At 44.4% G+C, this 26,131-nt stretch overlaps 1 protein-coding gene across 16 annotated transcripts in view; it reads right to left on the reverse strand.

Moving 5' to 3' along the window:
- TRA2A (transformer 2 alpha homolog) overlaps positions 1-14,806 on the reverse strand; it is a 51,690-nt gene extending 36,884 nt beyond the window's left edge. For 6 of the 16 annotated variants that reach the window (XM_065583355.1, XM_065583354.1, XM_065583352.1 and 3 more), the window contains exons 1-2: positions 14,480-14,671; positions 1,623-1,756 (exon numbers count right to left, since the gene is read on the reverse strand). In XM_065583355.1, coding sequence (XP_065439427.1) covers positions 1,623-1,756; positions 14,480-14,515 — 170 coding nt within the window. In that variant the 5' untranslated portion in view covers positions 14,516-14,671. The other 10 variants (XM_065583356.1, XM_065583359.1, XM_065583362.1 and 7 more) reach the window with 10 other exon arrangements.
- Positions 14,807-26,131: the final 11,325 nt, after the last annotated feature.

Consider the following 26,131-nt stretch of genomic DNA (forward strand, 5'->3'; position numbering starts at 1 on the left):
CTTGTTCCAATGGAATCTCTAATAAATCTGTGATTCTCTTAAATAGTTCTCAGAACTGTTTAAAGTCATCCCCCCCTTGTGGGTGGTGCAAGCATGATAGCTTCATCCAGAGAGGAGGATGAAAAACTGGTACCTGGGGTGACTCTCGATCTGAAGTCTCCTCCAGTTCCTCAACTGCCTCCTCCAGAGGTTCAAAGGGTACAGGTGCAAAGGGTGATGAGGAATGCCTCACCCTCTCTCTGTGTGAGCTGGGAGGCTGACAGTGTTGGCAGTACACCGCCCAGGAGTCCCAATAAGACCACTGTGGTGGGAATGGCATCGGTGGCAGCATCCATGGGTTTCTATACCATCCTTGAGTTTCAAGTATGAGTTGGTATTCCTGTTGTAGTGGACCTGGTCTGGTGGGGGGTAGGCAAGGAGTGGTGGGAGGAGATTTCCCCTTCATCATCATTAGCCTCATCGCTGGATAAAGGAGCAACTGATCTGGCTAGTGTGGTAAGTTGGTACAGTACTGAGCATGCTGGAGTAAGGTCAGTACTCAGGAGTGGAGATTCTGGTGCTGACGAGACTAAAAGGTCCTTATGCCAGAGGAATTGCTGCAGTTCAGAGAGCATTGATACCAAGGAGAGTATTGTCGGCGGTACCAGCGCCTTTACCGCAGTTACCGGTGCAGAGGGCTTTGCGCTATGCACTGTGTAGGCAGGAGGTAGTGCCATAGATTGTAGTGGTGCCAAGCTGCTTAGTGCCACATTTGATCAGCTTTGGCGGTACCGAGGCAGGGATTTACCCATTTTTGCTTTTTTCTGAGCCAGCCCTGTTAGGGTCGTTTGCTCGCACAGTATTGAATGATCCCACTACCTTAGAGGTGGATGGTCTCGGTGCGGTCAATACTGATGTGTCTGAGAGGCCGGAGAAAGTCTCTTTGTCAGCTTCCCAAGACAGGGAAGTTGGAGCCCATTTCTATGTCCTTTTTGGGGAAGTGCTCTTTCCTCTGAGAGGGTGGTGGGGAGAGCCGGTCATGCCTCTTAGAATAAGGTTGTCCCGTAAGGGAGGGTAACTATATTACACCAAGGGGTATACTAATAACTGAAACTTAAACTCCTAAGATAAGGAAGAATTTTTTTTTTTTTTTATAAAAGAAAAACAGGGAATAGATAGGGCAGTTAACTATGAACTAACTGGGTTATAAACTGGTACTCTGTGAGACAGGGACAACGCATGTGTGACCCAACCAGGCACCGATACTAAAAATCTCCGATTCCAAGCACAGGCATGCAGATTCACCCAAAGTGGAGCACCCACATAGACACTCCTCAAAGAAGAACATGGTGCTGTTTGAAACAGCACTATATTAAAGTGCACTAACGATTTTAGTGCAGACTAGCAGGGCCCAATTAATGGCCAACATGTTAAGCAACAGTCTACATTACTGCTTCATTTAGACAAGACTTCAGATACAAGTAACCATTTCTGGTGTTTTTCCACTGTTTACTGGGGATTTCTGTATTGGAGAGTTTTAATGTGTCTCTTGGTCGAAACTGAAAATCAGAAGCTCTAGGTATCTTACATCATACCCATGGATATATGATGCAGAATTAATTTTTATCAAAATCAGTACATACCTGGATTTTGACCTTGACCGGGAGTGCGATTCAGAATGTTTGGAAGCCCTCGATGGACTACGAGATCCTGACCTGCTCTCCGATTTTACACGAGCAGGACTCCCAGCTGGAGATTTTGACTGGGAGCGAGACTCCTAACAAAAAAGATAGTATTACAAATGGTACTGGTCATATAAATGCCTAACTCCTAACATTTAAAGTACCGTAATTATATTATTTTGATTGCTCCTGAAAGACAAATGGTTAGGCAATACCCTCCAGAACAAATTTCAGTCTGTTAACCCACTGTTAATATTGTATGCTTTCCTCAAATAATTCCCTACTTGAACCAGATCACCAATTCTCTATTAACTAAGTAATCATGCAAATTCATCTACAACTTGATCATACAGACACTGGAACATAAACCATACATTTACTTAACCTAGGACCCATTCATTCTTCCAGATTCTTTTAATTCTACTTCACTCTTGCTTTCTACTTTTCTTCATTCTTCATTGAGTTTTTCATTTTTCATACTTCGTGTATTCTTCCCCAATTCAAACAATTCATTATAGCCTTAAAAAAACATTCAAGTGCTTCTATCTGACCAATCTTCTGTTCAATTTTTTCCCCCATTCAATTTTAATTTTCTGATCTTTAATATTTTTCATTAGCCTTCTTTTATCTTGATTTATCTTCCACAATCTTGGAAAAAACTCTTCAATTTCTTCACGAACATTAACCTTAATGGAAAAAGAACATTTAGTATATTTAAGCACTAGGGATTATAAAACTCTGCTGGAGTTCAGAATGTTATCTACCAAAATTGAAAAGCCAGCAGGTAAAGTGCAAGTAACTATTTTATAAAAACATTTTTTTTAATCTTTAAAATTGTATTATTTCTAGGTTCTGACAATGAGTTTACTGATTTTCTCTAAATGTTTCAAAGCTGCCCTCCTCCCCTTTCAAATTATAGAATTATCCTTATTTTTTAGAATTTCTACAAGATACAAACATGTACTAAAAACTTAATTTGCACAAATATATTAAGATGTCCTGATATAAAATATAGATTTTTCCTAATATTAAATGTGCACTTTGATATTAAATACCTAAAATGCTAGTCTTGTAATAAGCTTTTATTAAGCCATTTTTAGTTCAACAGAAGGTTAAAGCAGAGCTTTCCCAGTCCAAAAAAAAAAAAAAAAAAAAAATTTCTATGCACAGAGATATACAGGGCCCAAACTAAATCTAAAGTTAATGATTCTCTAAATTTTCTTTTCTTCCTTATTGCTATTCTATTTCCCTGGAGTATTAAAGCCATATTTAAAATAAAATGTGCATTATAGTACAAAGCAACCCAAGAAGGGCCATTTTTACTTGTATGAACACACACACGAGAAATAACCAGGAAAAGAAGCAAACAGAGCAGGATAGGACCTCCCCCCAAAAAATATTTTTTTCCAGGGAGCTTAGCCATATGTGGCTTAAATTTGCTTTAAGTAATTGTAAATGTTTAGATATGGAGAAGTATTAAATATACACAAATAAATTTTAGCAAGCTTTCCCCCACCTTTCAAGTTCTTTTATTTCCTTTTGTTACATTCTGTTCTGGTTTTTACTATATCTTTTACTACCTGTTGTAAACAGTCTCTCTCATTCTGTTTTACTAATTGTATTTCTTCCTTTTCTAATCTTATGGCCTGTTTCCAAATCCATCTCTCATGCTGCAATTAACATGGTCAGTTTCTTTAGTGCCTTTCCTTCTTTAAGAGGAGAGTTTCCCTTCTCTTACTTTTTCACAAGTACTAAAATGACACGATTAATAGAAGTTAAAATCCTCTACTGAGCCTCATAACATGTAACCTGAGCAAGCTTCCCCAATGTACCTCAACAAGAATTCAAGAGAAAGAAGGGAGAGCTACATTCAGACTGCTAACTATTCAGAATGCCCTCTGATGTCTATGGGAGGTTTCCATAGAGATCACAAGAAGGTGGTGGCTTTATGTATCTTTATTCTATTCCATGCCTTATTCTCACATCCAGAGCTCACTCAGAAAACATGCTCCCTTTCAGGCCCACAACTATTCCTGCCTTTTCTTTTTTTTTCTTTTTTTTCCTCTACACTTTATTCCCTGCAGCAATTCCCAATACCTACAGCAATCATTCCCACGGCCTTCCTCAATAAAAGTGATCAGCGATTAAAGTTAATTGCAGAAGTGTCATTGACATATCAAATTAAAAAGGGAAGAGTGTGGCCCACAGACTATATGTTTGACACCTCTAGTATAAGAGGTTATAGTTCAGTATCCCTGTCCATTCAAACTTAAAACTCTGCTGACATTGCCAACATGGATTCCAATTAATGCCATATTGACCTGAATGTATCTGCCAGATATTTGAAAGGAAACAACACCTCATTTCATACAGGTCAAACTATAATCCATTTGTTTTATTTTAAAATTATTTCATAGACCCATAGAATATCAGGGTTGGAAGAGACCTCAGGAGGTCACCTAGTCCAACCCCCTGCTCTAGAACAGTTTAAACTCACAGGATAGTTCAACTGTTCCAATTTTCAAGTTGCAGTGAGAGCACAGGTCCTTACAAGTTTCAAACCTCTTCAAATTTGTAACAATTGGTGATATGGACTGCAGCTGAGGAGACAACTATTATCTATCAGCAGCTGCATACTGTACGTCAATGCCAGGCATTCACAGTTTTCTGATATAACAGAGACCATTTTACTCCCACAGAACTTCAAAGAAAGTATTAAAGGAATCTGTATAATGGCTTTATGAGATAGTTTAAGGAAAGCAAAGCAGTTAAGAAAATATTTCCCCCTACTTGTGGTCTTTTGCTGAACTAGAACAGGTTTCCAACCCCTGGTGAGTTACATAATATGGGATGAAGTCTTCTGCTGGGAAGGATTTTTTTCCAGAGACCTCACCATTCCTACCTTCTTTCCCCAAACTCTCCCCCCCCCCCCCCCCAAACCAATATGGCATCTTTAAAGTTTTATCATCTACAATGCAAACAGAGCAGGCCTGATGGTTTCGTACACAAGCATTTTATAGGATATATATAATCCACAAGCCTCATATATTATGTGTTGTCCTACAATATAACCCCGGTCCCGGGAAGTAAGATTTTTTCCTTAGCACATAATCTTTAATGAATGGGGGGAAAAAAACTCCTAGGATTATTTCAATTTTCTATGCAGCCACCAGGTCATACAAATGTTAAAAAACACATGAAAAATAAGGGCTTGTCTACACCAGAGCAATCAGTTATTGCTCTTCAACTGGTCATACAGCACAGATGGAAATACCAACACTTGAGTCCACACTCGCCTCCCTAATTGGTTTAAGTTTTGCCCTTGCATCCACATTCATCATGCCAAATCCTAAATGAATGTGGCCTTGCAGATCAAAAACCACCTGTGTTGATTTGAATTCACATAAAGGCTGCCCTAAAATAAAGATGTGGACAGTTATCTTTGACTGCCGCCTAAGCCAGCACATATCCTTACTTGTCAACTAAGAGTCCCCTCTCCGCTGTCTTCATCCTTTCAGTATATCCTGCTCCATAGAAATGCCACTGAGCCATGCCCTCCCTCCTGTTCTGAAGGTCCTCAAACTGTGACAAACCACCAGTTAAGGCTGTATTTCTTAAACACCATTAACCTCCCATCCCACTGCCACCATTGGACAGAACACCTACACTAATGCCTTCCCCTCTATCTGCTACTCAGTGAGTCACTAATGGTTCACCAGTCAATCCTCTTGCTCTAACGAACTACAGGTAGTTTGTCAGAGTGAATGCTTCAGACAGCAATCCACAGATGATTCTCCAGCTCAAGAGACAGCAAGAAGAGCACAACTAGTAGCTGCACTCCTTACAATACCTTAGGTACCAAATTCTCCCTAACACTCCAAAGCTAACAGAGCACCTTGACCAACTCCACTCTCCCTTTGGCAGGCCCACTTTATGGCTGACATTCTCACTCTGATGAACCACAAGCAAGCAGTGCCACAGTCAGAGCAGGGGACATTATTGGAGGTGAGTGGACAAGCTAGAGAGTACAGTTTCAGCTACTGATCTACAGGTGCTTCACCAGATGAGGACATGCAGAGCCAGAAGTATTTCTAAAGGATACAGAGGGGCTCTTCTGGGAAGAGAGGAAACCAGAAGCAGGGAGGGGGCCCCACCCAGGGCAGAGAGAGAAAACTCACAATCAACAAACTGAAGACCATTCACGAGCTGAGGGTATTGTAATCTCCGATAGGTATCAGTTAACAGGGCACCAACTGTACCAATGTGTTGAGTCTACATTGATACACAACTAACTGGTTGAACCATGGGTTTTATCCTTACAAATTTCAGATAAGCTACACTGACTGTTGCCTTCCCAATAATCCATGTTATTTTCTCCAGTACAGATAAGGCTTTAAAACAAGCTTTCAGAGTACTTAAACTATCCCACTGAATCTTTTGCAGGATATTTAAAAAATGCTCTTTCAAATTTCCTGGGGTGGGGAAGAGACTGAGGTAAGGGCAAAAATAAGTCTTGGGGGAAGGGGTATTTATGCCCTCTCACTGACCACTTGAACATCTCCAAAGTGTGTCAGAATGAGCTTGTCAAATGAATATCAATGGACCCCATTTCTGAGATGAGATATTAAAAAAGATAAAATAGGGCATAGCAGTGTGTGCATGAAGAGTAGAACAGGGAAGGAAAAACAATTCTATGGAATTTCACTATGGCTATTTCTCATAATAACCCCCCCTTTCCTCCTCCCCCGTGCCAAAATGCAGTATGCTTGACTTGGTTAAAAAGAAAACATACATATTACATGTAGAACAAATAAAATCAGTCTCAGACTTCTATGTAGCTAACATTTCACTTGTAAGAGCTGCACATACATCAAGGTTTTAATCTGGTGAAAAGTCATGTGACTTCTTTTCACCATCCCAAACACACTTAAAAAATCCACTGAGCCAGTCTCACCTATGCTACTGTTCTCAAAGTCCTTCCCTAGCACAAGAAATAGCATAAGTAGCAAAATAAGATTGACAGTTCTGATCATATACAATGCTATTCTATTCTTACTTAGCCAGGGAAAAGGAGTACCACAGGCTCGGGCAGTATTGTATGAGCCTTTATTGTTGATGGGGAATAGCAGCATGCTCAGCCCTAGACAAGAGACAGGGATAAGCACAAGGATGTGGCTTCCATCACTTGCTGGATAGCACCCCAAGTCAACTGAAGGAGAAACATCAATGGTCTGGAGCCAGTGGAAGGACAATCCTATATACTTCCTTGGGAATTTCACCAGACCCTTCCCCAAGACAGACACAGACAAAAAGGAAACACTAGCAAAATAAAGACGGAGTGAAAAGAAACACAACCCTTTAAAAGAAAAGGAAAAATAAAAAGGGAGATGGATGATCAGAAAAGGAGATTTTAAGGAATATATTGATAGCAGCCTGAGTCTGTAGTATAAAACATCAACAGGGTAACAGCTAACAGATGAGTCCCTTCAGTCACAGTTATTTACTCAGGGATCAATTGGAATTTCTTGCCACAGAATATGGCCAACTTTGCTTTAAATGGAGAAACAGATCTCTTAATGGCTATTTTTTTCTTATACCCTGTCAAGAGCTTGACAAATCAAAACATAAGACTGCAAATCCTATAATGTGATATGGGTATATTAAGGTGGCTATGTATGAGTAATTCAACATATATGGGAGGAAGATGAATTGCTGCTAAAAAAGGGTAATTTGACAACTATATCATCCAACAGAAAATATAGATAAACATATTCAACTCACAATGTTAATGAGTTACATGATTATCAATAGAAAACCCTTACCCTTCAGTATTCAAAAAATTTACTGGAGCTAAAAGGTCTTTGGAAGTAGTCATATTTACTGTTATATCCAAAAAGAGAAGTTCTGTGCTCTACTTAGGATTTATTTAGGTGAGTATTTTTGCAGAAGGATTGTTTTCAAGTACTCCTTTATAAGGTAGGGCAGACAGGAACAAATCTCCTTTTTTGAAACATAACAGTCCTGCTGTCTACCACGGCATGAATAGTAGTCTAGCAGTAACTACAAGCATTACTCAATAACAAGATGAAATGCCAAAGGGAACAAACAGGACAAGAATATTCAGACACTTAATCAACAACAAAAAGTTATCCTCCTTTTTCATACTCTGATAGACTCAGACTATGGGATTATCAGAGCATTTCCCAAAGAACTGCTGGACTACCCATGTGTGAAAACTGCCGCTGCCATCTCCAAAAGCTGCAACAGAATACGTCCACACTGTTGTCCTCTAAAATTCTTGTTCGGAGTGTCTGGTCTCTACTGAGGAAGTAGACTGCCCTTGGAGAATATATTCTGACCCCAACCAAAGGTTACAGATACAGCCTTCCCTAAAATTATCTTTGAGCCAATAAGAGGACCGCAAAGAACAGGATGACCAGATTTCCTTAACCTGTATATTTTTAAGATACACCTGCAAAGTATTCTTTTCAAGCCAATACTCTTTTCGCAATTTCTCTGATCCAGCAAAGCACTTAAGCACATAAGTAACCACACTGACTTCAATGAGGCTGGTCATGTGCTTAAAGCTACATACACGCTTAAGCACATTTTTGGACTATGGCCAATGTTAGGATTTATACAGAATAGGAAGAGATCTCAATTAAAATCAAAGGTACTGACAAACTTAGCAGTCAAATCTTTTTTCTCATCTTCCTACTTTGACCTGGTGAAAAACCGAACAGGCATATCTTGTAGGAATTTCTATCACTCCTTGACTAGCAAGGTAAACAGCCACTGAAGACACCATTTTTTAGGGAAAGAATCCCAGTTGTCTATGTCTAAAAGAATGGTTTTATATATTACGTATGAGATGACAGGGGTTGAGTAAATTGTAGTACTGCATTTTTAACATACTCCCCCTGCTGTGTATAGGATGTTTGCAGGATGAAATAAAGAATATGGGCTTATTCACCTCTTTGAAACCAAACCAACCAACCTTTCCGGTTAGAAAGGGACATTAATCAAGGGATTAGGAATTAAACAGAGATCCTGAAACGGAAAGGAAGAGTGTAGTTTAGAACAGTGATTCTCAGCCAGGGATACTCAAAGGTCTTCCAGGGGCTACTCAATTAATCTAGATTAGTGTTTCCCAACTTCAGGGTTTCAGCCCCGGGGCGGGGGGTGGGTCTGGGGAGGGTAAGGGGGAAGAGTCATCAAGAGATGGGTGGGGGGATGGGGGTGTCACAAGTGCAGGGCCAACATTAGGGGGTGGCAAGCAGGGCAACTGCCCAGGGCCCCATGCCACAGGGGGCCCTGCAAAGCCAAGTTACATGCTTCAGCCCCAGGCGGCAGGGTTCAGTCTTCAGATAAGGCTCACAAGTGAAAAATAGTCTCAAGTATCACACTGAAAGTACAGTAAGTATAATATTTATATTCTAATCAATTTATTTTATAATTATATTGTAAAAATGAGAAAGTAGGCAATTTTTCAGTATTAGTGTAGTGTGACACTTTTGTATTTTTACGTCTGATTTTGTAAGCAAGTAGTTTTTAAGTGAGGTGAAACTTGGGGTCTGCAAGACAAATCAGATTCCTGAAACAGATACAGTAGTCTGGAAAGGTTAAAAACCACTGGTTTAGAGTGTAGTTTGTACACTGCTTTGAAAAACCTCACTATGAAACTACATCACTGACTGGATGCAGAATACGTTGCTAATGACAACCAGTTGAACATGAAGGGAACAAAGACTCAAACCTTAAATTCTCTGTAATTTACTAAGAATTTGCACAAATTTTGCATAAGAGGTGAATAAGCTCATGTTCTTTATTTCACTCCGAAAACATCCTATACGCAGAGTATGTTAAAAATGCAATACTACAATTTACTCAATCCATGTCGTCTCATACATAATATATAAAACCATTCTTTTAGACATAGATAACTGGGATTCTAGTGAAGTATTGTCCCTGAAACAAGAAACAATACTCCCCTGACCTGAGGGAGGACAAAATCTTACTTACAGTTTTGGGAACCAAAAGGTAACAAAGGCCAAACTGGAGCTACCAGAATGAAAAAAGTTCTTTCGTGAGTACATGAGCCTAGGCCAGTGGTTCTCAAACTGTGGGTCGGGACCCCGTTTTAATGGGGTTGCCAGGACTGGCATTAAACTTGCTGGGGCCTGTGGCCGAAACCAAAGTCTCACTGCTCGGGACCCAAACCCAAAGGCTTCAGCCCTGGGCAGTGGGACTCAGGCTATAGGCCCCCCGCCTGGGGCTGAAGTCCTAGGGCCTCGGCTTTGGACCCCTCGCCCAGGGGGCTCAGGCGTTGGTCTCCCGTCCTGGGGTCGTGTAGTAATTTTTGTTGTCAGAAGGGGGGTCACAGTGCAATGAAGTTTGAGAACCCCTGGCCTGGGGTCTGAGCAGAAAATGGAACTATAAACCAGACTTAAATCCAGGGATATGACAAAAAGTCCACTCTTGATGATCCCCTGGAAGCTGGAAAAGGAAGACTTCATCTTAGTATTGCAATTAGCAACCACCATATTCACTTGGGAAGGTCCTAGTGTTTGCCACATCAATTAGCACCTTAACTGAAAAGGTGAGGCTATTTAATCATTAATAAAGCCTTCCTTTATATTTTTATCCAAAATATCAAGTGTTAAATAGATTTAGTCACTATGAATAAAAATCCTCTTCCCAAACAAGAAGGATTTTTTTTTCTTTTAAAACACTTTCCTAGTCCTCCATATACGTCAGGGGTTCTCAAACTGGGGGTCAGGACCCCTCAGGGGGTCATGAGGTTATTACATGGGGGTCGTGAGGTGTCAGCCTCCCCGCTTTGCCTCCAGCATTTATAACGGTGTTAAATATATAAACAAGTGTTTTTAATTTATAAGGGGGAATCGCACTCAGAGGCTTGCTATGTGAAAGGGGTCACCAGTACAATAGTTTGAGAACCACTGATACACATCATATATAAAAAATGCACATGCCCTTTTTTCCTCTTAGATCACCTTTAAGAGAGAAATCAACTGGGAATCTACTCAACTTCAACAAAATAATTTTAAATAGCTTCAATTGCTAGTTAGCCAAGTTATGGAAATTTCCCTAATTGTATTAAGGTTTGCCATGACTCAGTTTCCATACAAGCATTCCTTTATTGGTTCAAAGGCCACTTGGTGCAAGTTACATCCAAAAGAGCAATATAAGAATATGTCCTTATATCCTATATCCTAACAATAATACACTTATAAGCATTGGCCAACATGCTTACAATAAGTTCAGGGTCGGGAGACACCTTCCCCTATCATGCCATGTCTCTAGAAGACTAAAGAAAACTCTGACAACGAACCTGCATAAAAAGTTAAGTGATATCACTGCTGGTTACTGGACCTTAGCTAAAATCAGCTGAAGCAGTTTAGGGCTGCACCATACTTCCTTATCTCACTTTGCCATATTTTTCCCTAGCTGCAAGGCTTGACTAAGCATTTCTAACTTATTATTTACTGCACCTGGTGCTCAATTAACCACGTTTCCTTTATTTCCATTGCTTAGCTCAAACCCTCAATAAGGTAACAGTGATATTTCCAGAGCCATTATAAGTTTTAACACAAACAATCCCTCTCATTTTTATTGGCTGCATGCTTCAGACTTACCACTTTGTTTTGATTTTAACCTATGTAAAATCATAGTTTACTTAGGTCTCATGTAGGCCTATATTCCTACACCAAGATTTCCCAATTTTGTGGCTTTGCAAATCACATTTATCTTTAGTGTGTGTGTTCTAGCCTACAATGTGGATGGGTAAGACACCCCTATAAGTCTTATTCATTATACAGGGAAAGTAGTAAAACTGACTATATATACATACAAATGCAAAGTAAAAACTGACAAAGCTAGAGAATTATTTTTCTAATATTTTCAAGTACAGTAAACTTGTGCTTGTAGCAATAGTACATAAAATAAGTTCAGAGAGAAGTGTGATTTTTAAAAAATTGAAAGTCATTTTAAATTGTATGGTTTATCACACATTGTGCAATTCTTAAGGCAGTCTGCAACACTTTTAAAGCTACTTTAGCATAGCTAGGCTTTTATGACATCCACAACAGTGGTAATTCAGTTCAATTAATATTATTTTAAAACACAATAAAACACTCAGAAATGCATGTATCAAGGACACATGATGATTAAGGTATGGCTGGTTGGGCTGAAGTAGTGAAGAACACGTACTTAACTAAGCAGCACCATACAGTACTTCAATTTTATTTTTAATTAACTTTAGTGTAATTGACTTTTGTTGGAGTTTTGGATTTGGGAGAAGTGGTCAACAGATGGATCTTCAAAATCGTTCACAAGCGAAAACGCAAGGCAGATTTATTGCCTCTTTAAAATAATGTTTTACACAAAGCAAAAGGAAAAGATGAAAAATAATTTTAGAATACTCCTAGAGTAACGGGAATTAGTGTTTGTGATTGTTTTCTGTTCTGATATATATGAACAAAAGTAAACATATCACTAATTTTCTCTACTATTGCGTTTAGCTGCATAGAAGACCATAAAATGGAAAATACATTGCCATTTGCTATGCTGGTTAAGAAATTTCATCATCACTGGAAATAAAGATAAGTGTACTCCCAAAAGAACTGAAGTAAGACTAATGGCACACACTGACAAGTAAACTTTCCCCTCTAAACAGAGAGGGGACCAACTGCAACAGCAGTCACAGAAACCTAGCTTCAGAAATGCTTAGAGTAGACCCTCCTATTTCAACATCAGGCAGTGGAAAACATACAGTAACTCTGAAGCTCATCAGTTTCATCACCTTCCTAACAACAACTGTTCTCTTAAACTAGAGAAACTGATGACAAAATATCTTTGACAAAAATACAAAGATACCGAAATGCATAGTAAAAATTCACGGTAAACTAGTGCTCAAAGAACATAATAAACTGTAAGGAATTACTGACAAGCAAGCACGTTTGTTACCCAAGCTTTTCAAACTATCTAAATATACAAGTTCATTTTCCATTTACTCATTACTTTAATTAAATCAGAAATACACAGCTAACAAAGCCACTTTTGCCAGAATAATCCACATTAGAACTGTTTTTATCTCACCTGAGGAAGCGGCAGCCAATACTATAGCAGTGTATGGTGCTTCTAGCCTAGGGACTATTTTTATTTAGTGTTACAAAAGTAGCACTATTTCAGTAGAGATACTTGTTGGAATACAACACTGCACTGTCAGAATTTCACTGGTCATTTCCCTAGGCAGCATCAGGTTGCTGCAAAAGCTGCTGCCACTGGTTCATCAGAGAAGGTCACAAAAAAGCTCCTCAAGTTCTCTTCAAGAGCAACTCTTGAGAGGACACTAAAGATTTCCTACAATAAAACTGAGGTAAACAGGGATAGGATGAGGGCAGTGACCACATGGACCTGAACATCTGTCCCATGTTTCAAATAGTACCAAGCAGTTTCTAATTCCTGCCTTTGTCAATCACTAAAAAGTGTACAGAGACCATTCACACGTGTACAGAAAGACTGCAGCAACCATTAGAAGGTGAGTGAGGCGCACAGCCTAACAAGGCCAGGGGCCACCACACCCCGGTAGGTGGCACAGGGGGAGTGGTGGGGTACAATCGGATCATCAGTGAACTACACGGGGCAGCAGCCGAGACCCCAGGTGGCACCGGGAATCTGGCTCAGAGGAAATCCCGATAACGTGCCATCGGAAGGGAAGAGGAGGCTGGTCCCTGCGCTCCTCAGGCAGTGACATGGCCCGTCTCTCACACAGGCGCAGCCATTAACTGCCTGACAAAGAAAGCGCAACCAAACCAGCGCTGACACGTCTTGATCCCCCCCGCCCCAAGGGCTGGCACAGCGCCGCCTCCAACGCCCAGGCTCCGGGTAGAGGAGCTCCAGAAGTGGGAGCCCGTAGACCTGGGGGCTCGAGATGGGCGAGCTGGACTCGGAGCCCGAAAAGGGGAAAAGAGAGAAGGGCTCCGGCAAAACCCAGAGCGCGCTCCCCGGGGCTGCGGGTGACAAGGGACCCCCGGCGGGCTCAACGGGAGGTGGGCACAGGGCCGGCTTTAGGCCAATTCCACCAATTTCCCCGAATTGGGCCCCGCGCCTAAGAGGGCCCCGCGCCCAGTGGCAGGGCCGCCGGGGTGGGGGCAAGTGGCCGAGAATCCCTTCCCTGGCTAGAGGCTCCTTTTTAATTTTTACTCACCCGGCAGCGCTCCGGGTCTTCGGCGGCACTTCAACGGCGGGTCCTTCACTCGCTCTGGGTCTTCGGCAGCACTTCAGCAGCAGGTCCTTCAGTGCCACCAAAGACCCGGAGCGAGTGAAGGACAAACCGAAGACTACGAGTGCCGCCCGGTGAGAACAAGCCCCACATGTTTTTTTACGTGGTTTTTTTTTCAGTCATCCCTGCCGGGGGGCCCGTCAAAACTGTTCGAATCGGGCCCCGCACTTCCTAAAGCCGGCTCTGGGTGGGCAGGTAGCCCGGCGCATCGCCCGCATCAAGAAATGCGAGTGCTGGGGCCAGCAGAGCAGGGCGCCCCGTGGCTAAATGGTGGGGAGCAAGGGGAAGGGGCAGGGCGAGGAAGGGCAGCGGGGCGCGGACAGCGGCCCAGCGCAGAGCCCGGTGGGGGTAGCGGCGGGAGGCGTCGATGGCTCAGCGCCGCCGAGGGGCGCCATCTTAGGGAGAAGCTAACGCGCCTCCCGGCCCGCCGGAAAAGAGCGCCTCTCCCCTCCCCCACTCCCTGGAGGACTGGGCCGGCCTCCCCCAGTACGGCCCGGGTGGGCTCGCCACTCACCCTCCCCTCGAAGTTATTCTCCTCCACGTCGCTCATGGCGGCGGGGTGCTGGTTGCTGCGCTCAGCGAACGGGGACGCGAGTCACGGGCAGCGGCCTCCTTCCAGCCTCCCTCCCCGCAGAGCCTCCGGACCCGTCCTGCAGGCAGCGGCGGCAGCGCAAAATGGCGCCTCTGCCTCGTCTGCGCCCGACACCGCGCAGGGGGCGGGGCCGCCCCGCCAATCACAAAGGAGGCGCCCGGCGCCGCCGCCAGCACTAGGGGGGCGCTGCGGGCAGGGAGGGGAGGTGACTGAGGTGAGGGGCCGGCCTTCAGCCGCCTCGCCCCGCCCGCACTGGGGGCGAGATACTGTCCCCATTTACCCCCTTCCTCCTCCTGCGGCGCGATTCCCTAGTGCGCGCACCCACGGTGTGCACCGGCCTCCTCCAACACACGGGACTTGTACGATCCCCCCCAACACACTGCTGCGTATAAGCTCCCCCCTCCACAACACGCGCCGCTGCGAACGTGCCCCCCCACCGCACTTTGTACGAGCTACCCCCAAACACACAACATATATCACCACGTATAAGCCCCCCTACACACAACACACAGCAGTTTGTATGAGCTTCTCTCCGCCCCCTCCCCCCCGCTGTGTTGGGACTCCTGCATCTCACAGTGTATGTATGAGCAGAAAGTGAGATGAGAGCTTGAGCAGGCCAGTGTGTGCGGTTGTGGGGGGGCTCTGTGCATGTGTATGTCTGCGCGGGGTTTTTTTTGAGGGTGGGATGTTGTGCATGCTAGCGTGTGTGTGCGGTTGTGGGGGCTTTGCATATGGCAGCATGTGGGCGCATTGAGGAGAGCATTGTGTGCAGGCAGATGTGTGTATGTGAAGAGGACACGCAGTGCACACCAGGGTTAGGGTGACCAGACAGCAAGTGTGAAAAATCGGAACAGGGGATGGAGGGGGTAATAGGCTCCTATATAAGACAAAGCCCCAAATATAGGGACTGTTCCTATAAAATCCGGACATCTGGTCACCCTAGCTGGTGTAGAGTGTTGTGTATGCCAGTGTGTGTGTGCCTTATGTATGCCAGTGTACGTTGGGGGAGAGTATTGTATATACCAGTATACGCCCCTTTGCCACATACATCAGTGTGTACAAGCCCCCTACACACACACTAGTGTGTACAAATCCTGTCACCCTACACACACACCAATGTGTATGAGCCCTCTGCCATCTACACCCACACCACACACATTGGTGTGTGTACAAGCCCCTTCGCCCCTACACACACACATCAGTGTATACAAGCCTCCTACCATCTACACATACAACACACGCTGGTGAGCCCCCCTACACATACGCACATCACATGCTGCGGTGTGTACAACCCCCCAGTACACACACATCAATGTGTAGAGGCCCACTACTGCCACAGAGACACGTGCTGATGTGCACAGTCCTCCTCTCCCTCACAGAAATGTCCACAGTGTTTCCCTCAACATATACATCAGTGACAGGTTTCAGAGTAGCAGCCGTGTTAGTCTGTATCCGCAAAAAGAACAGGAGTACTTGTGGCACCTTAGAGACTAACAAATTTATTAGAGCATATGCATCCGAAGAAGTGGGCAGTAGCCCACGAAGGCTTATGCTCTAATAAATTTGTTAGTCTCTAAGGTGCCACAAGTACTCCTGTTCTTTTTGCATATACATCAGTATTAGGGTGACCACCTTTGTTGGATAGAAATAAGGGAAAACCACATGAAAAATAAGGGTCAACACTTTATTTTAAGAGACATTTTAAGGAAACACTTTTTTCCTTAGCATATCATGTATTTTTCTCTCAAGTGTATATTTCTACTGCCCTCAAGTAGACAATGCAATTATCTTAAGCTTCAATTTAATATTTAAAATGGTACTTATAAATTTTAATACATTTCAATTCATCTTAAAATAAAGGATGGATGGTAACCCTAAGGAACAAATCAATGAAGCAAGGGATGGTCCTTTAAAATAAAAGATGGGTGATCATCCTAATCAGTGTGCATGAAGCCCCCCACAACAGTGTGTGTGCCCATCCTCTCCACACACACACAGATGCTGGCATGCATGAGGTCCCACCTTTCTCTCCTCACCACACACTAATGTTTATGAAAAAACAACTAGGAGTCTTGTGGCACCTTAAAGACTAACAAATTTATTAGGGCATAAGCTTTCTCTCTTTTTTTTTTCCATAGCCCACAAAAGCTTATGCTCTAGTAAATCTGGTAGTCTTTAAGATGCCACAAGACTCCTCATTGTTTTTGCTGAAACAGAATAACACGGCTACCCCTCTGAAACTAATGTTTATGAGGCTCCCTTAGACTAACACTGATATGTACAACACTCTCCTCCAACGTACACTGGCGTACATAAGGCACACACACACTGGCATACACAACACTCTACACCAGCATGCACAGCGTGTCCTCTTCACACACACACACACACATCTCCCTGCACAGAGTACTCTCTTCAATGCGCCCACATGCTGCCATATGCAAAGCCCCCACAACCGCACACACACGCTAGCATGCACAACCCCCCACAAAACCGAACGGACAAACACATGCACAGAGCCTAGGGTGACCAGACAGCAAATGTGAAAAATCAGGACGGGGGTGGGGGGTAATAGGAACCTATTTAAGAAAAAGACCCAAAAATCGGGACTGTCCCTATAAAATCGGGACATCTGGTCACCCTAACAGAGCCCCCCACAATTGCACACACATACTGGCCTGCTCAAGCTCTCACTCTCTTCTCATACACACATAGAGATGACAACTCTCTAGGATTGGCCTGGAGTCTCCCAGAATCAGCATCAATCTCCCGGTGACTACTGAAAGCAATCTGGGAGATTTTAATGGGCTATTTTAAGAAAATGACATCATGTCATGTTGGGGGAAAAAATCTCCCAGAATAGCTTTAGTCAGAGTTGGCAACCCTATACACACACTGTGAGATGCAGGAGGCCCAACATGGCATGCAGGTGGTCCCCTTATGCCTTCTCACTGCAACCCCCAACATACCAACACCTTCCCTGCACAGGTGCGTACATATTAATCTTACCTCATACACATGCTCCAGTACCCACATGACCTATACTTTCTCCTCATCTCCTTATCAATTTATTTAAATCTCACCTCAGTGACAGGTTCAGTCACAGGGGCCCCCTTGGGACTGTCACCTGATGTGCTGAAATTACCTCTGAGCCTGATTTCCCTGCCAGCTTGGGACTTCCAGAATCCTGTCTTGTTGAGCCAAACATGCTAGCCTGCTACAACACAGACCCAGGGTCTGGTACTCACCCCCAAAGTCGCAGACTAACTGAAAACAGATCAGCAGGTTACCTGTCTCCAGCACGCAGTTCCCAATGGGATCCAAACCCCCAAATAAATCCAATTTACTCTGTATAAAGTTTATACAGGGTAAATTCATAAATTGTTCACCCTCTATAACACTGAGAGATATGCACAGCTGTTTGCTCTCCCGGGTATTAATCACTTACTCTGGGTTTAATAAAATCACTTTTGTTTATTAGATATAAAAAGTAGGATTTAAGTGGTTTCAAGTAATAACAGCCAGAACAAAGTAAGTCACAAAGCAAAATAAAACAAAACACGCAAGTCTAAGTCTAATACGTTAAGAAACTGATTACAGGTAATATCTCACCCTCAAAGATGTTCCAATAAGCTTCTTTCACAGATTAGACTCCATCCTAGTCTGGGCCCAATCCTTTCCCCGGTACATTCTTTACTAGATCCAGCAGACATCTCAGGTGGTAAGGAGGGGTTTTCTCATGACTGGCAGCGTATTTTGTCCTGCTCCACCCCCTTTTATAGCTTTGGCACAAGGCGGGAATCTTTTGTCTCTCTGGGTCCCCACCCCTCCTTCTAAATGGAAAAGTACCAGATTTAAGATGGATTTCATTATCAGGTGACATGGTGACATGTCACTGTAAGACCCCTAGTCTCCATTCCCCATGGGCTGGCCCACAGGTACACAGGAAGGCTTTCAAGTAACTAAGGCCATTTACAACTGATTGTTTCTGGAGCACCCTTAATGGCCTCCACTTAATATGTTTTTACATCAGTGATACAAATTTATATCTTATTCTCCTAACTCCAGATATTGAAATAATACATGCAAACAAATAGGATGAACACACTTAGTAGGTTACAAGCTTTCTAATGACACCATACAAGGGGTATTTAGCGTAAAGCATATTCCAGTTATGTCATATTCATAAGCATATTTCCATAAATCATGTGAAGTGCAATGTCACAACCTCCTTCCCATATGTTTATATAAGTCTATTTAAAACTTCCTCATCTCAGGTTCTGATTGCTATCTCCTCCCTCCTATGTTCTTATACAAATCCCCACATCTCCCTCTAGCACCTCCTCCATGAACTTTCAAACTGTCTTTATTCCCATTCAGACACACAAAATCCTTCAGCTTACACTGTCGCCCCCTTCCACTGTACCATATACACAGGGCCGGCTCCAGGTTTTCCACCGCCCCAAGCAGAAAAAAAAAAAAAAAAAAGCCACGGCAGCGCGATCACGCCTCTCCCCTCTTCGGCAGCAATTCGGCAGCAGGTCCTTCGTTCCGAGAGGGACTGAGGGACCCGCCGCAGAATTGCCACCAAAAACCCGTATGTGCCGCCCCAATAGCAGCCAGAGTGCTGCCCCTTGGTTTTGGCCGTCCCAAGCACTTTCTTCTTTAGCTGGTACCTGGAGCCGGCCCTGCATATACAAACACAGTCCCTTTTGCCTCATGCCCTTTTCACTCTCTCACATGCAAATCTCACTTTTGCCTTCCATCCTCCTCTAATTCCACATCATCTACACTTGTCTAATCACTTGTGCTTCCCTTCCACACGTACACATATCTTCTCAATCTCACCTTTCCCTCTCCACATAGTGCTCAAATGCACTTAAAGATAGGGTGACCGTTGAGACGTTGCACTCTATATGATTTTATGAAAGTATGCTGATGAGTATGAATATAATATAACTGGAATATGCCTCATGCAAAAGGTCTCTTGTAAGGTATCATTACAAAGCTTATAATCTAATGAGTGTGGTCATCCCATTTGTATAAATGTATCACTCTTGTATCTGAAACTAGAAATATAAAATATAACTCTGAGGGCCTATTGTAATTATGTAAAGTGTGGGCCATTTGTGTGGTATGGAATCTTGATGGCTCCCATTAACCAGGACAATTGTCTGTAGATGGCTTTGTTTCACTTGTAAGTCTTCCTGTATATGTGTGTGCTGGCAAGTGGGTAATGAAGTCTTACAGTGACATGTGATCATGTCACCTGAACTGGAATCCATCTTTAACCTGGTGCTTTTCCATTGAGAAGGAGGGGGTGGGAACCCAGAAAGGGACAAAGGATTCCTGCCTTATGCAAAAGATATATAAGTGGGTGGAACAGAACAAAGGGAGGAGCCATCATGAGAAATGCCCTAGCTACCACCTGAGCTGGAACAAGAGCTGTACCAGGGGAAAGGATTGTGCTCAGACTAGGAAGGCGTCCAGTCTGTGAAAGAAACTTATTGAAACATCTCTGAGGGTGAGATTTTATCTGTATTCAGTTTTATTACTGTATTAGACATAGACTTGCGTGTTTTATTTTATTTTGCTTGGTAATTCACTTTGTTCTGTCTGTCACTACTTGGAACCACTTAAATCCTACTTTCTGTATTTAATAAAACCACTTTTTACTTATTAATTAACCCAGTGTATGTATTAATACCTGGGTGAGGGGGGCAAACAGCTGTTCATATCTCTCTATCAGTGTTATAGAGAGCGAACAATTTATGTGTTTTACCCTGTATACAGGGTAAAACACATAAATTGTTCGCTCTCTATAACACTGATAGAGAGATATGAACACAGGGTAAAACACATAAATTGTTCGCTCTCTATAACACTGATAGAGAGATATGAACACAGGGTAAAACACATAAATTGTTCGCTCTCTACAACACTGATAGAGAGATATGAACAGCTGTTTGCCCCCCTCACCCAGGTATTAATACATACACTGGGTTAATTAATAAGTAAAAAGTGGTTTTATTAAATACAGAAAGTAGGATTTAAGTGGTTCCAAGTAGTGACAGACAGAACAAAGTGAATTACCAAGCAAAATAAACTTTATATTTATTTATATTTATTATATTTAATAAACTGTATAAGCTTTATACAGGGTAATATGGATTTATTTGGGGTTTAGACCCCATTGGGAGTTGAACATCTGAGTGTTAAAGACAGGAACACTTTTGTAAGTTGCTTTCAGTTAAGTCTTCAGCTTTGGGGCACGTGGTTCAGACCCCGAGTCTGTAGTGGAGCAGATTGGCGTGTCTGGCTCAGCAATACGGGGTGCTGGAGTCTCAAGCTGGCAGGGAAAGCAGGGGCAGAAGTAGTCTTGGCACATCAGTTGGCAGTTCCCAAGGGGGTTTCTGGGATCCAACCTCTCACAACCGTATTTCCCTATGATGAATACGGGACCCCTGGTAAAATTACTCGTATTCAAGTGAGTTCAACGGCAATCAAACAGAACTATGCAGTACAAACATTAAAATTAACATCAAGTTGACTGAGCCCTTGTTAAAAAGAAATACTGTGTAGTTGGATTCTTTTTATTTACCTTCTTATCTTTAAAGTTTTAGGGTTCACACAGGGAGAGGTGACACACATACTCCCATACACCTCTCTCACACAGGGAGGGTGACTGACCGACTCGACCCTCCCTGCCCAGATTTCTGCCAGGGTTAACAGCAGAACATGGCCAACAGCAGTCTTTTGGCTTTTGCCCCGCGCACTGCATCTTTGCCCTGCCATCAGCCTTGCACACCCACTCCCATAATCGTCCACTGGACCCCCTCACTCATCCCTGGTGGGCGGGTGGCTGGCGAGCAGGGATCTGACCAGCAGCAGGACCCGCCAGTACCAATGGGGGGGGAGACAAAAAATATGGGACAATTTGCCCGTTTTTAAGAAACAGTCAGGAAACCTGCAGGAGGGCTTAAATACGGGACTATCCCTTTAAAAACGGGACCTCTGGTCACCCAACTTAAAGAGTTAATATAATAGGTCTCACTATAACTGGAATTAGTGCTAAGTAACTGTCATTTTGTTATTACTGTACCCAGGGCTGTCCCTAGGTTGGCGTGGGGCCTGGGACAACCCCTTCCCTCTGGCCCAGGCTCCACCCCCACTCCACCCCTTCCTCCAAGACCCTGCCCCGCTTCTTTCCAGCTTCCACCCCTTCCCCCGAGTGACGCCGGGAGCCGGTGGGGTGGAGCGGGGCAGGCTGGGGCCGGGTCGCTCATTGCTGCCAGTGCCAGGCCCCCCGCTAGTCCCCCAGGCCGCCCTTGACCCTGCGTCCCAAAGCGCGAGGCCCCCAAAGCGTGGGACCTGGGGCAGTTGCCCCAGTCCATCCTATGGACTGGACGGCTCTGACTGTACCAATAAAGCACTTACCTCATTGTAAGAACAGTTTGCTCTGATCCTTTCTGACATGGTGTCAAAACAGAGCCCCAGGCTGGGGAGCGGAGTCCCAGGCAGAGGGCCAGGAGCAGGGCTTCGGACGCAGAGACAGCAACTGGGGCATGGGGCCAGCCCCCGAGCTGGGGAGTGGAGTCCCAGGCATGGGGGCCCACATAAAAGCTGGGGGTGCTGCAGCACCCCCTGCATCCCTACTTCCCATGCCTATGGCTGGGCTAATAGTAAAAGTAGAAAAGCATAAGGTGGCAATGGCTGAAGTACCAGGTTGGAAATAGATGGATCTACCCCTAGTCAATGAATGTAGAAGTCATAAAAATAGTACAGTCCACAAAACACAGAAAAATGCCCAATCCTTAGAGGATGGGCCACTTGCAGTACATGGTTTGTGCCCAGTTTTAGCAACAGTGTTACATCTATTACAGGTGTGTATAAGAAGGTAGTTTAAAGAGACCACTGTCAAGAGGCCTTCCATTTTTTGGAACAGGAGCTGACTAAAGACCTAGTGCTAATTAACCTAGATTTTGACAAATCCTTCCTGGTGCTCACAGATGCTTGACACTGGTTTAAGGGCTCTCCTGATGTAAGTAAGTATAGAGGGATAAGGAAAGAAATCCTATACAGTGCATGGATCATCATTTTGTTCTGTGTTTGTGCAGTGCCTAGCACAATGGGGTCCTAGTCCATGACTGGGGTCCTGGTCTATGACTGGGATTTCTAGGTGCTATCACAACATTAATAATAATAACAATAATAACAAATAATCTAGCTATGCCAAAAATACTATTAAGGGAGAAAAGCTATGCTACTATTGAAAAAAAGTGTCTTGTCATAATGCAGGGTCTAAACATACTACAGCTATCTCATTATGGGAGGAGGTTTACTGAATATACAGACCAGCAATCAATCATATGAAAGGAGGTAATGCTAACTTGTTGTGAAGCCTCAACTCCACAGATCAGCAGCCATGCTGTGAAACCTAGCTCTTTCCCCCCCCCCCCCCGATTAGTGGTTGGGAGTGTGTATGTAAGCAAACAGGAAGAAGCTGGACTCTCCACCCTCAAAGCGTTCTGGTTGCCTAGAGAGCTGGGAGGTAATTTTGCTCCTGCTTCCTATTGCCAGCTCTCCTAGGACTGGAGAAAGAATTCAGTGGGCTGTTGGAAAGGACATGTGCAGTTGGCTGCTGGTGAGACATATCAGACCAAGAGTCTGAGCTCTAGATTGGGGGGGAACAGGGCGAGGGAGCAGCCTAAACGTGTGGCTTCATTCAGTGAAACAGCACCATATGCGAGATTCATCTAGAACCCACAAACAGGAAGAAGGTATCCTGAGTGTCTTTAGAGTAGCAGCCATGTTAGTCTGTATCTGCAAAAAGAACATGAGTACTTGTGGCACCTTAGAGACTAACAAATTTATTTGAGCATAAGCTTTCGTGGGCTAAAACCCACTTTGTCGGATGCATACAGTGGAACACTTTGCTGATAAAGCTGACTGTTGCTGATAACGTGATTGTTTGTTACTGATAAAGGAGTTGTAGTGACTTCTGAGTGATTATCTGCCTCTCCAAAGGCCATAGGAGGGCCTTAAGCCCAAGGCAAGGGCTGGGAGCTTGGAACTGGATACCATAGAGGGGAGCCCCCACCACACTGTTGTGCTGGTGTCTAGGCTACAACATGGACAAAGTCCTGTCTCAAAGAACCAAAAAATAAAAATGTGTTGTTTTCAGTTGTTAGCTTAACTAGGGTTACCATATTTCCACAATCAAAAAAGAGGACGGGGGGAGGAGCCCTGCTCTAGGCCCTGCCCCGCACCATCCCATCCACTCCCTCCCACTTCCCACCCCCTGACTGCTCCCCTCAGAATCCCCAACCCCCCCCTGCTCCTTGTCCCCTGACTGCCCCCTCCTGGGACCCCTGCCACTAACTGCCCCCTAGGACTCCACCCCCTATCTAAGCCTCCCTGCTTCTTGTCCCCTGACTGCCCCCTCCTGAGAACCCCCCACCCTAACTGTCCCCCTAGGACTCTACCTGTCCCGACTGCCCCGACCCTTATCCACACCCCCACCCCATATTCTCATCCCCGCCCCCAGACAGACCCCTGGGACTCCCATGCCCTATCCAATTGCTCCCCGCCCCCTGACAGGACTCCCAACCCATCCAACCCCCCCACCCCCCGTCCCCTGACCAGGGCCGGCTTTAACAAGAGCCCAGGAATTGGGCTGCGCTCTGGCCGGAGCTCCGGCCAGGGTCGCGGGTTTTGGGGCCGGGCCGGAGGTGCTCGGCCGGGGCCGGGCCGGAGCCACTGGGGCCAGGGCTGGTGTGCTCGGCCGGAACCGGGGCCACCACCCTGGGGCCGGAGCCAGGCCGGAGCTGCTGGGGCCAGGCTGGGGGTATGCGGCCGGGCCGGCGCAGCCAGGCCGGCGTGCTCGGCCGGTGCCCCGGGGCCCAAGCCAAGCCGGGCCGGAGCCGCTGGGGCTGGAGGGAGCCGCTCGGCCGGGGCTGGACTAGGCCGTGCCGCGCCTCCCCGGAGCCCTCCTCCTCGCGTCCCCTATTCACATCCTCACATACCTGCTGCTGCCCGCCTGCCCCTGCTTCTTTTCAGGCTTCCCACGAACATCTGATTCGCGGGAAGCAGGAGAGGGGGAGGAGCAGGGGGGCGGAGCATTCAGGGGAGGGGAGGAGGGGGAAAGACAGCTGCCGGGCCAGACGGCATGCTAAGGCTGCAGGGGATGGGAGGAGCCGGGAAGGGGCTTTGGCTGCCGAGCAGCGCTTGGCCGCCGCTTTTCGATCTATAAATAGCCAACCGGGGGAAATCCCAGACATTTTTAGAAATCCCCCCGGACGGCTATTTATAGATCGAAAAGCCGGACATGACCAGGGAAATCCGGACGTATGGTAGCCCTAGCTTAACGCAAGTGAAAGTCCCTCTAACACTTAAGGTGCAGTCTAGCATGTTTTAAGACATATTATCTGGCTGGGTTGCTGCCTAGGCTACAACATAGCCAGCCAACATGCTTTCATATGTATTATCCTGTTTTAATGAGTGCTGAAATGGTTTTTCAATTGTGTTAAGCTAACTTGATGGAGGACCATACCTTTTTGGTCCATCAAGACAGGACCTTGTAAAGGGGGAGGAGTATGACAAATCCATTATCTTGTCCATTGTTCATATTAGATATGGAGTACCATTAAAGTTAAGGACAAATTATACATTCATATAAGCCCTGCATCTTTAAAAGCAGACTGACCTGGCTTCAGGATGACACCTTCAGGCAAGACAATTCACTTGCCAAGCCCAGGACAAAAGGTCATTCTTGGTGAGGAGAAGCTAAATTGGGTTGATAAGATGCAAAAGTGGAGCAGAAAAAGAGGAACTGAAATTGTTTGTTCTCAGCAGCACTGAATACTATTCTGAATGAATTTGGGAATGGACCCTCAGATACACTTCTTCTGCATACCATTTAATTTGTTTTAATCTGATCTCCTTACATGATTTTTAATTAAACCACTGGAAACTCAGATCATTCTGGACAGGTGACAAATTTCAGCATCTAAAAACGGGTTAAAGAAGAACATCTGTATGATGCCCCACTCAGGATTCTCATCACAAGGGCATAAATGAAGGAGTCCTCTCTCATTAGATGTGTCACTTAATATGAAATAAAAATAAATTACACAGGATTTATGTAGTTCGTTATAGTACTTTTTTTCCTGGTCCTAAAAAATATTGTAATTACATCACTACAAACAAAAGAACTGACTTTGGGCTGTTGGATTAAAGTTCACTTACTCAGCAGATGAGTCTAACAAATATTTATTAAGGCAAAACACTCAGAGTAGTGATCAATTACCTACAAGTGCGAAGCTCACCGGGATGCTCTCATCACAGTCTCCTGCAGCACTGGACAATACAGCTTCAATCTCCCTTTGTTACACAAACTTATTTATAACTTTTTGTTATCTTTTCTTATACATATGTATTAGTCTCTCATTTCCATGTTAACTCTCCTCCCCTGTCAATAGAAATTTAGTATTACACCTCTACCCCGATATAACGCTGTCCTCGGGAGCCAAAAAATCTTACCGTGTTATAGGTGAAACCACGTTATATCGAATT

This window comes from Chrysemys picta, chromosome 2 (assembly GCF_011386835.1).
Source record: "Chrysemys picta bellii isolate R12L10 chromosome 2, ASM1138683v2, whole genome shotgun sequence".
Classification (NCBI taxonomy): domain Eukaryota; kingdom Metazoa; phylum Chordata; order Testudines; family Emydidae; genus Chrysemys; species Chrysemys picta.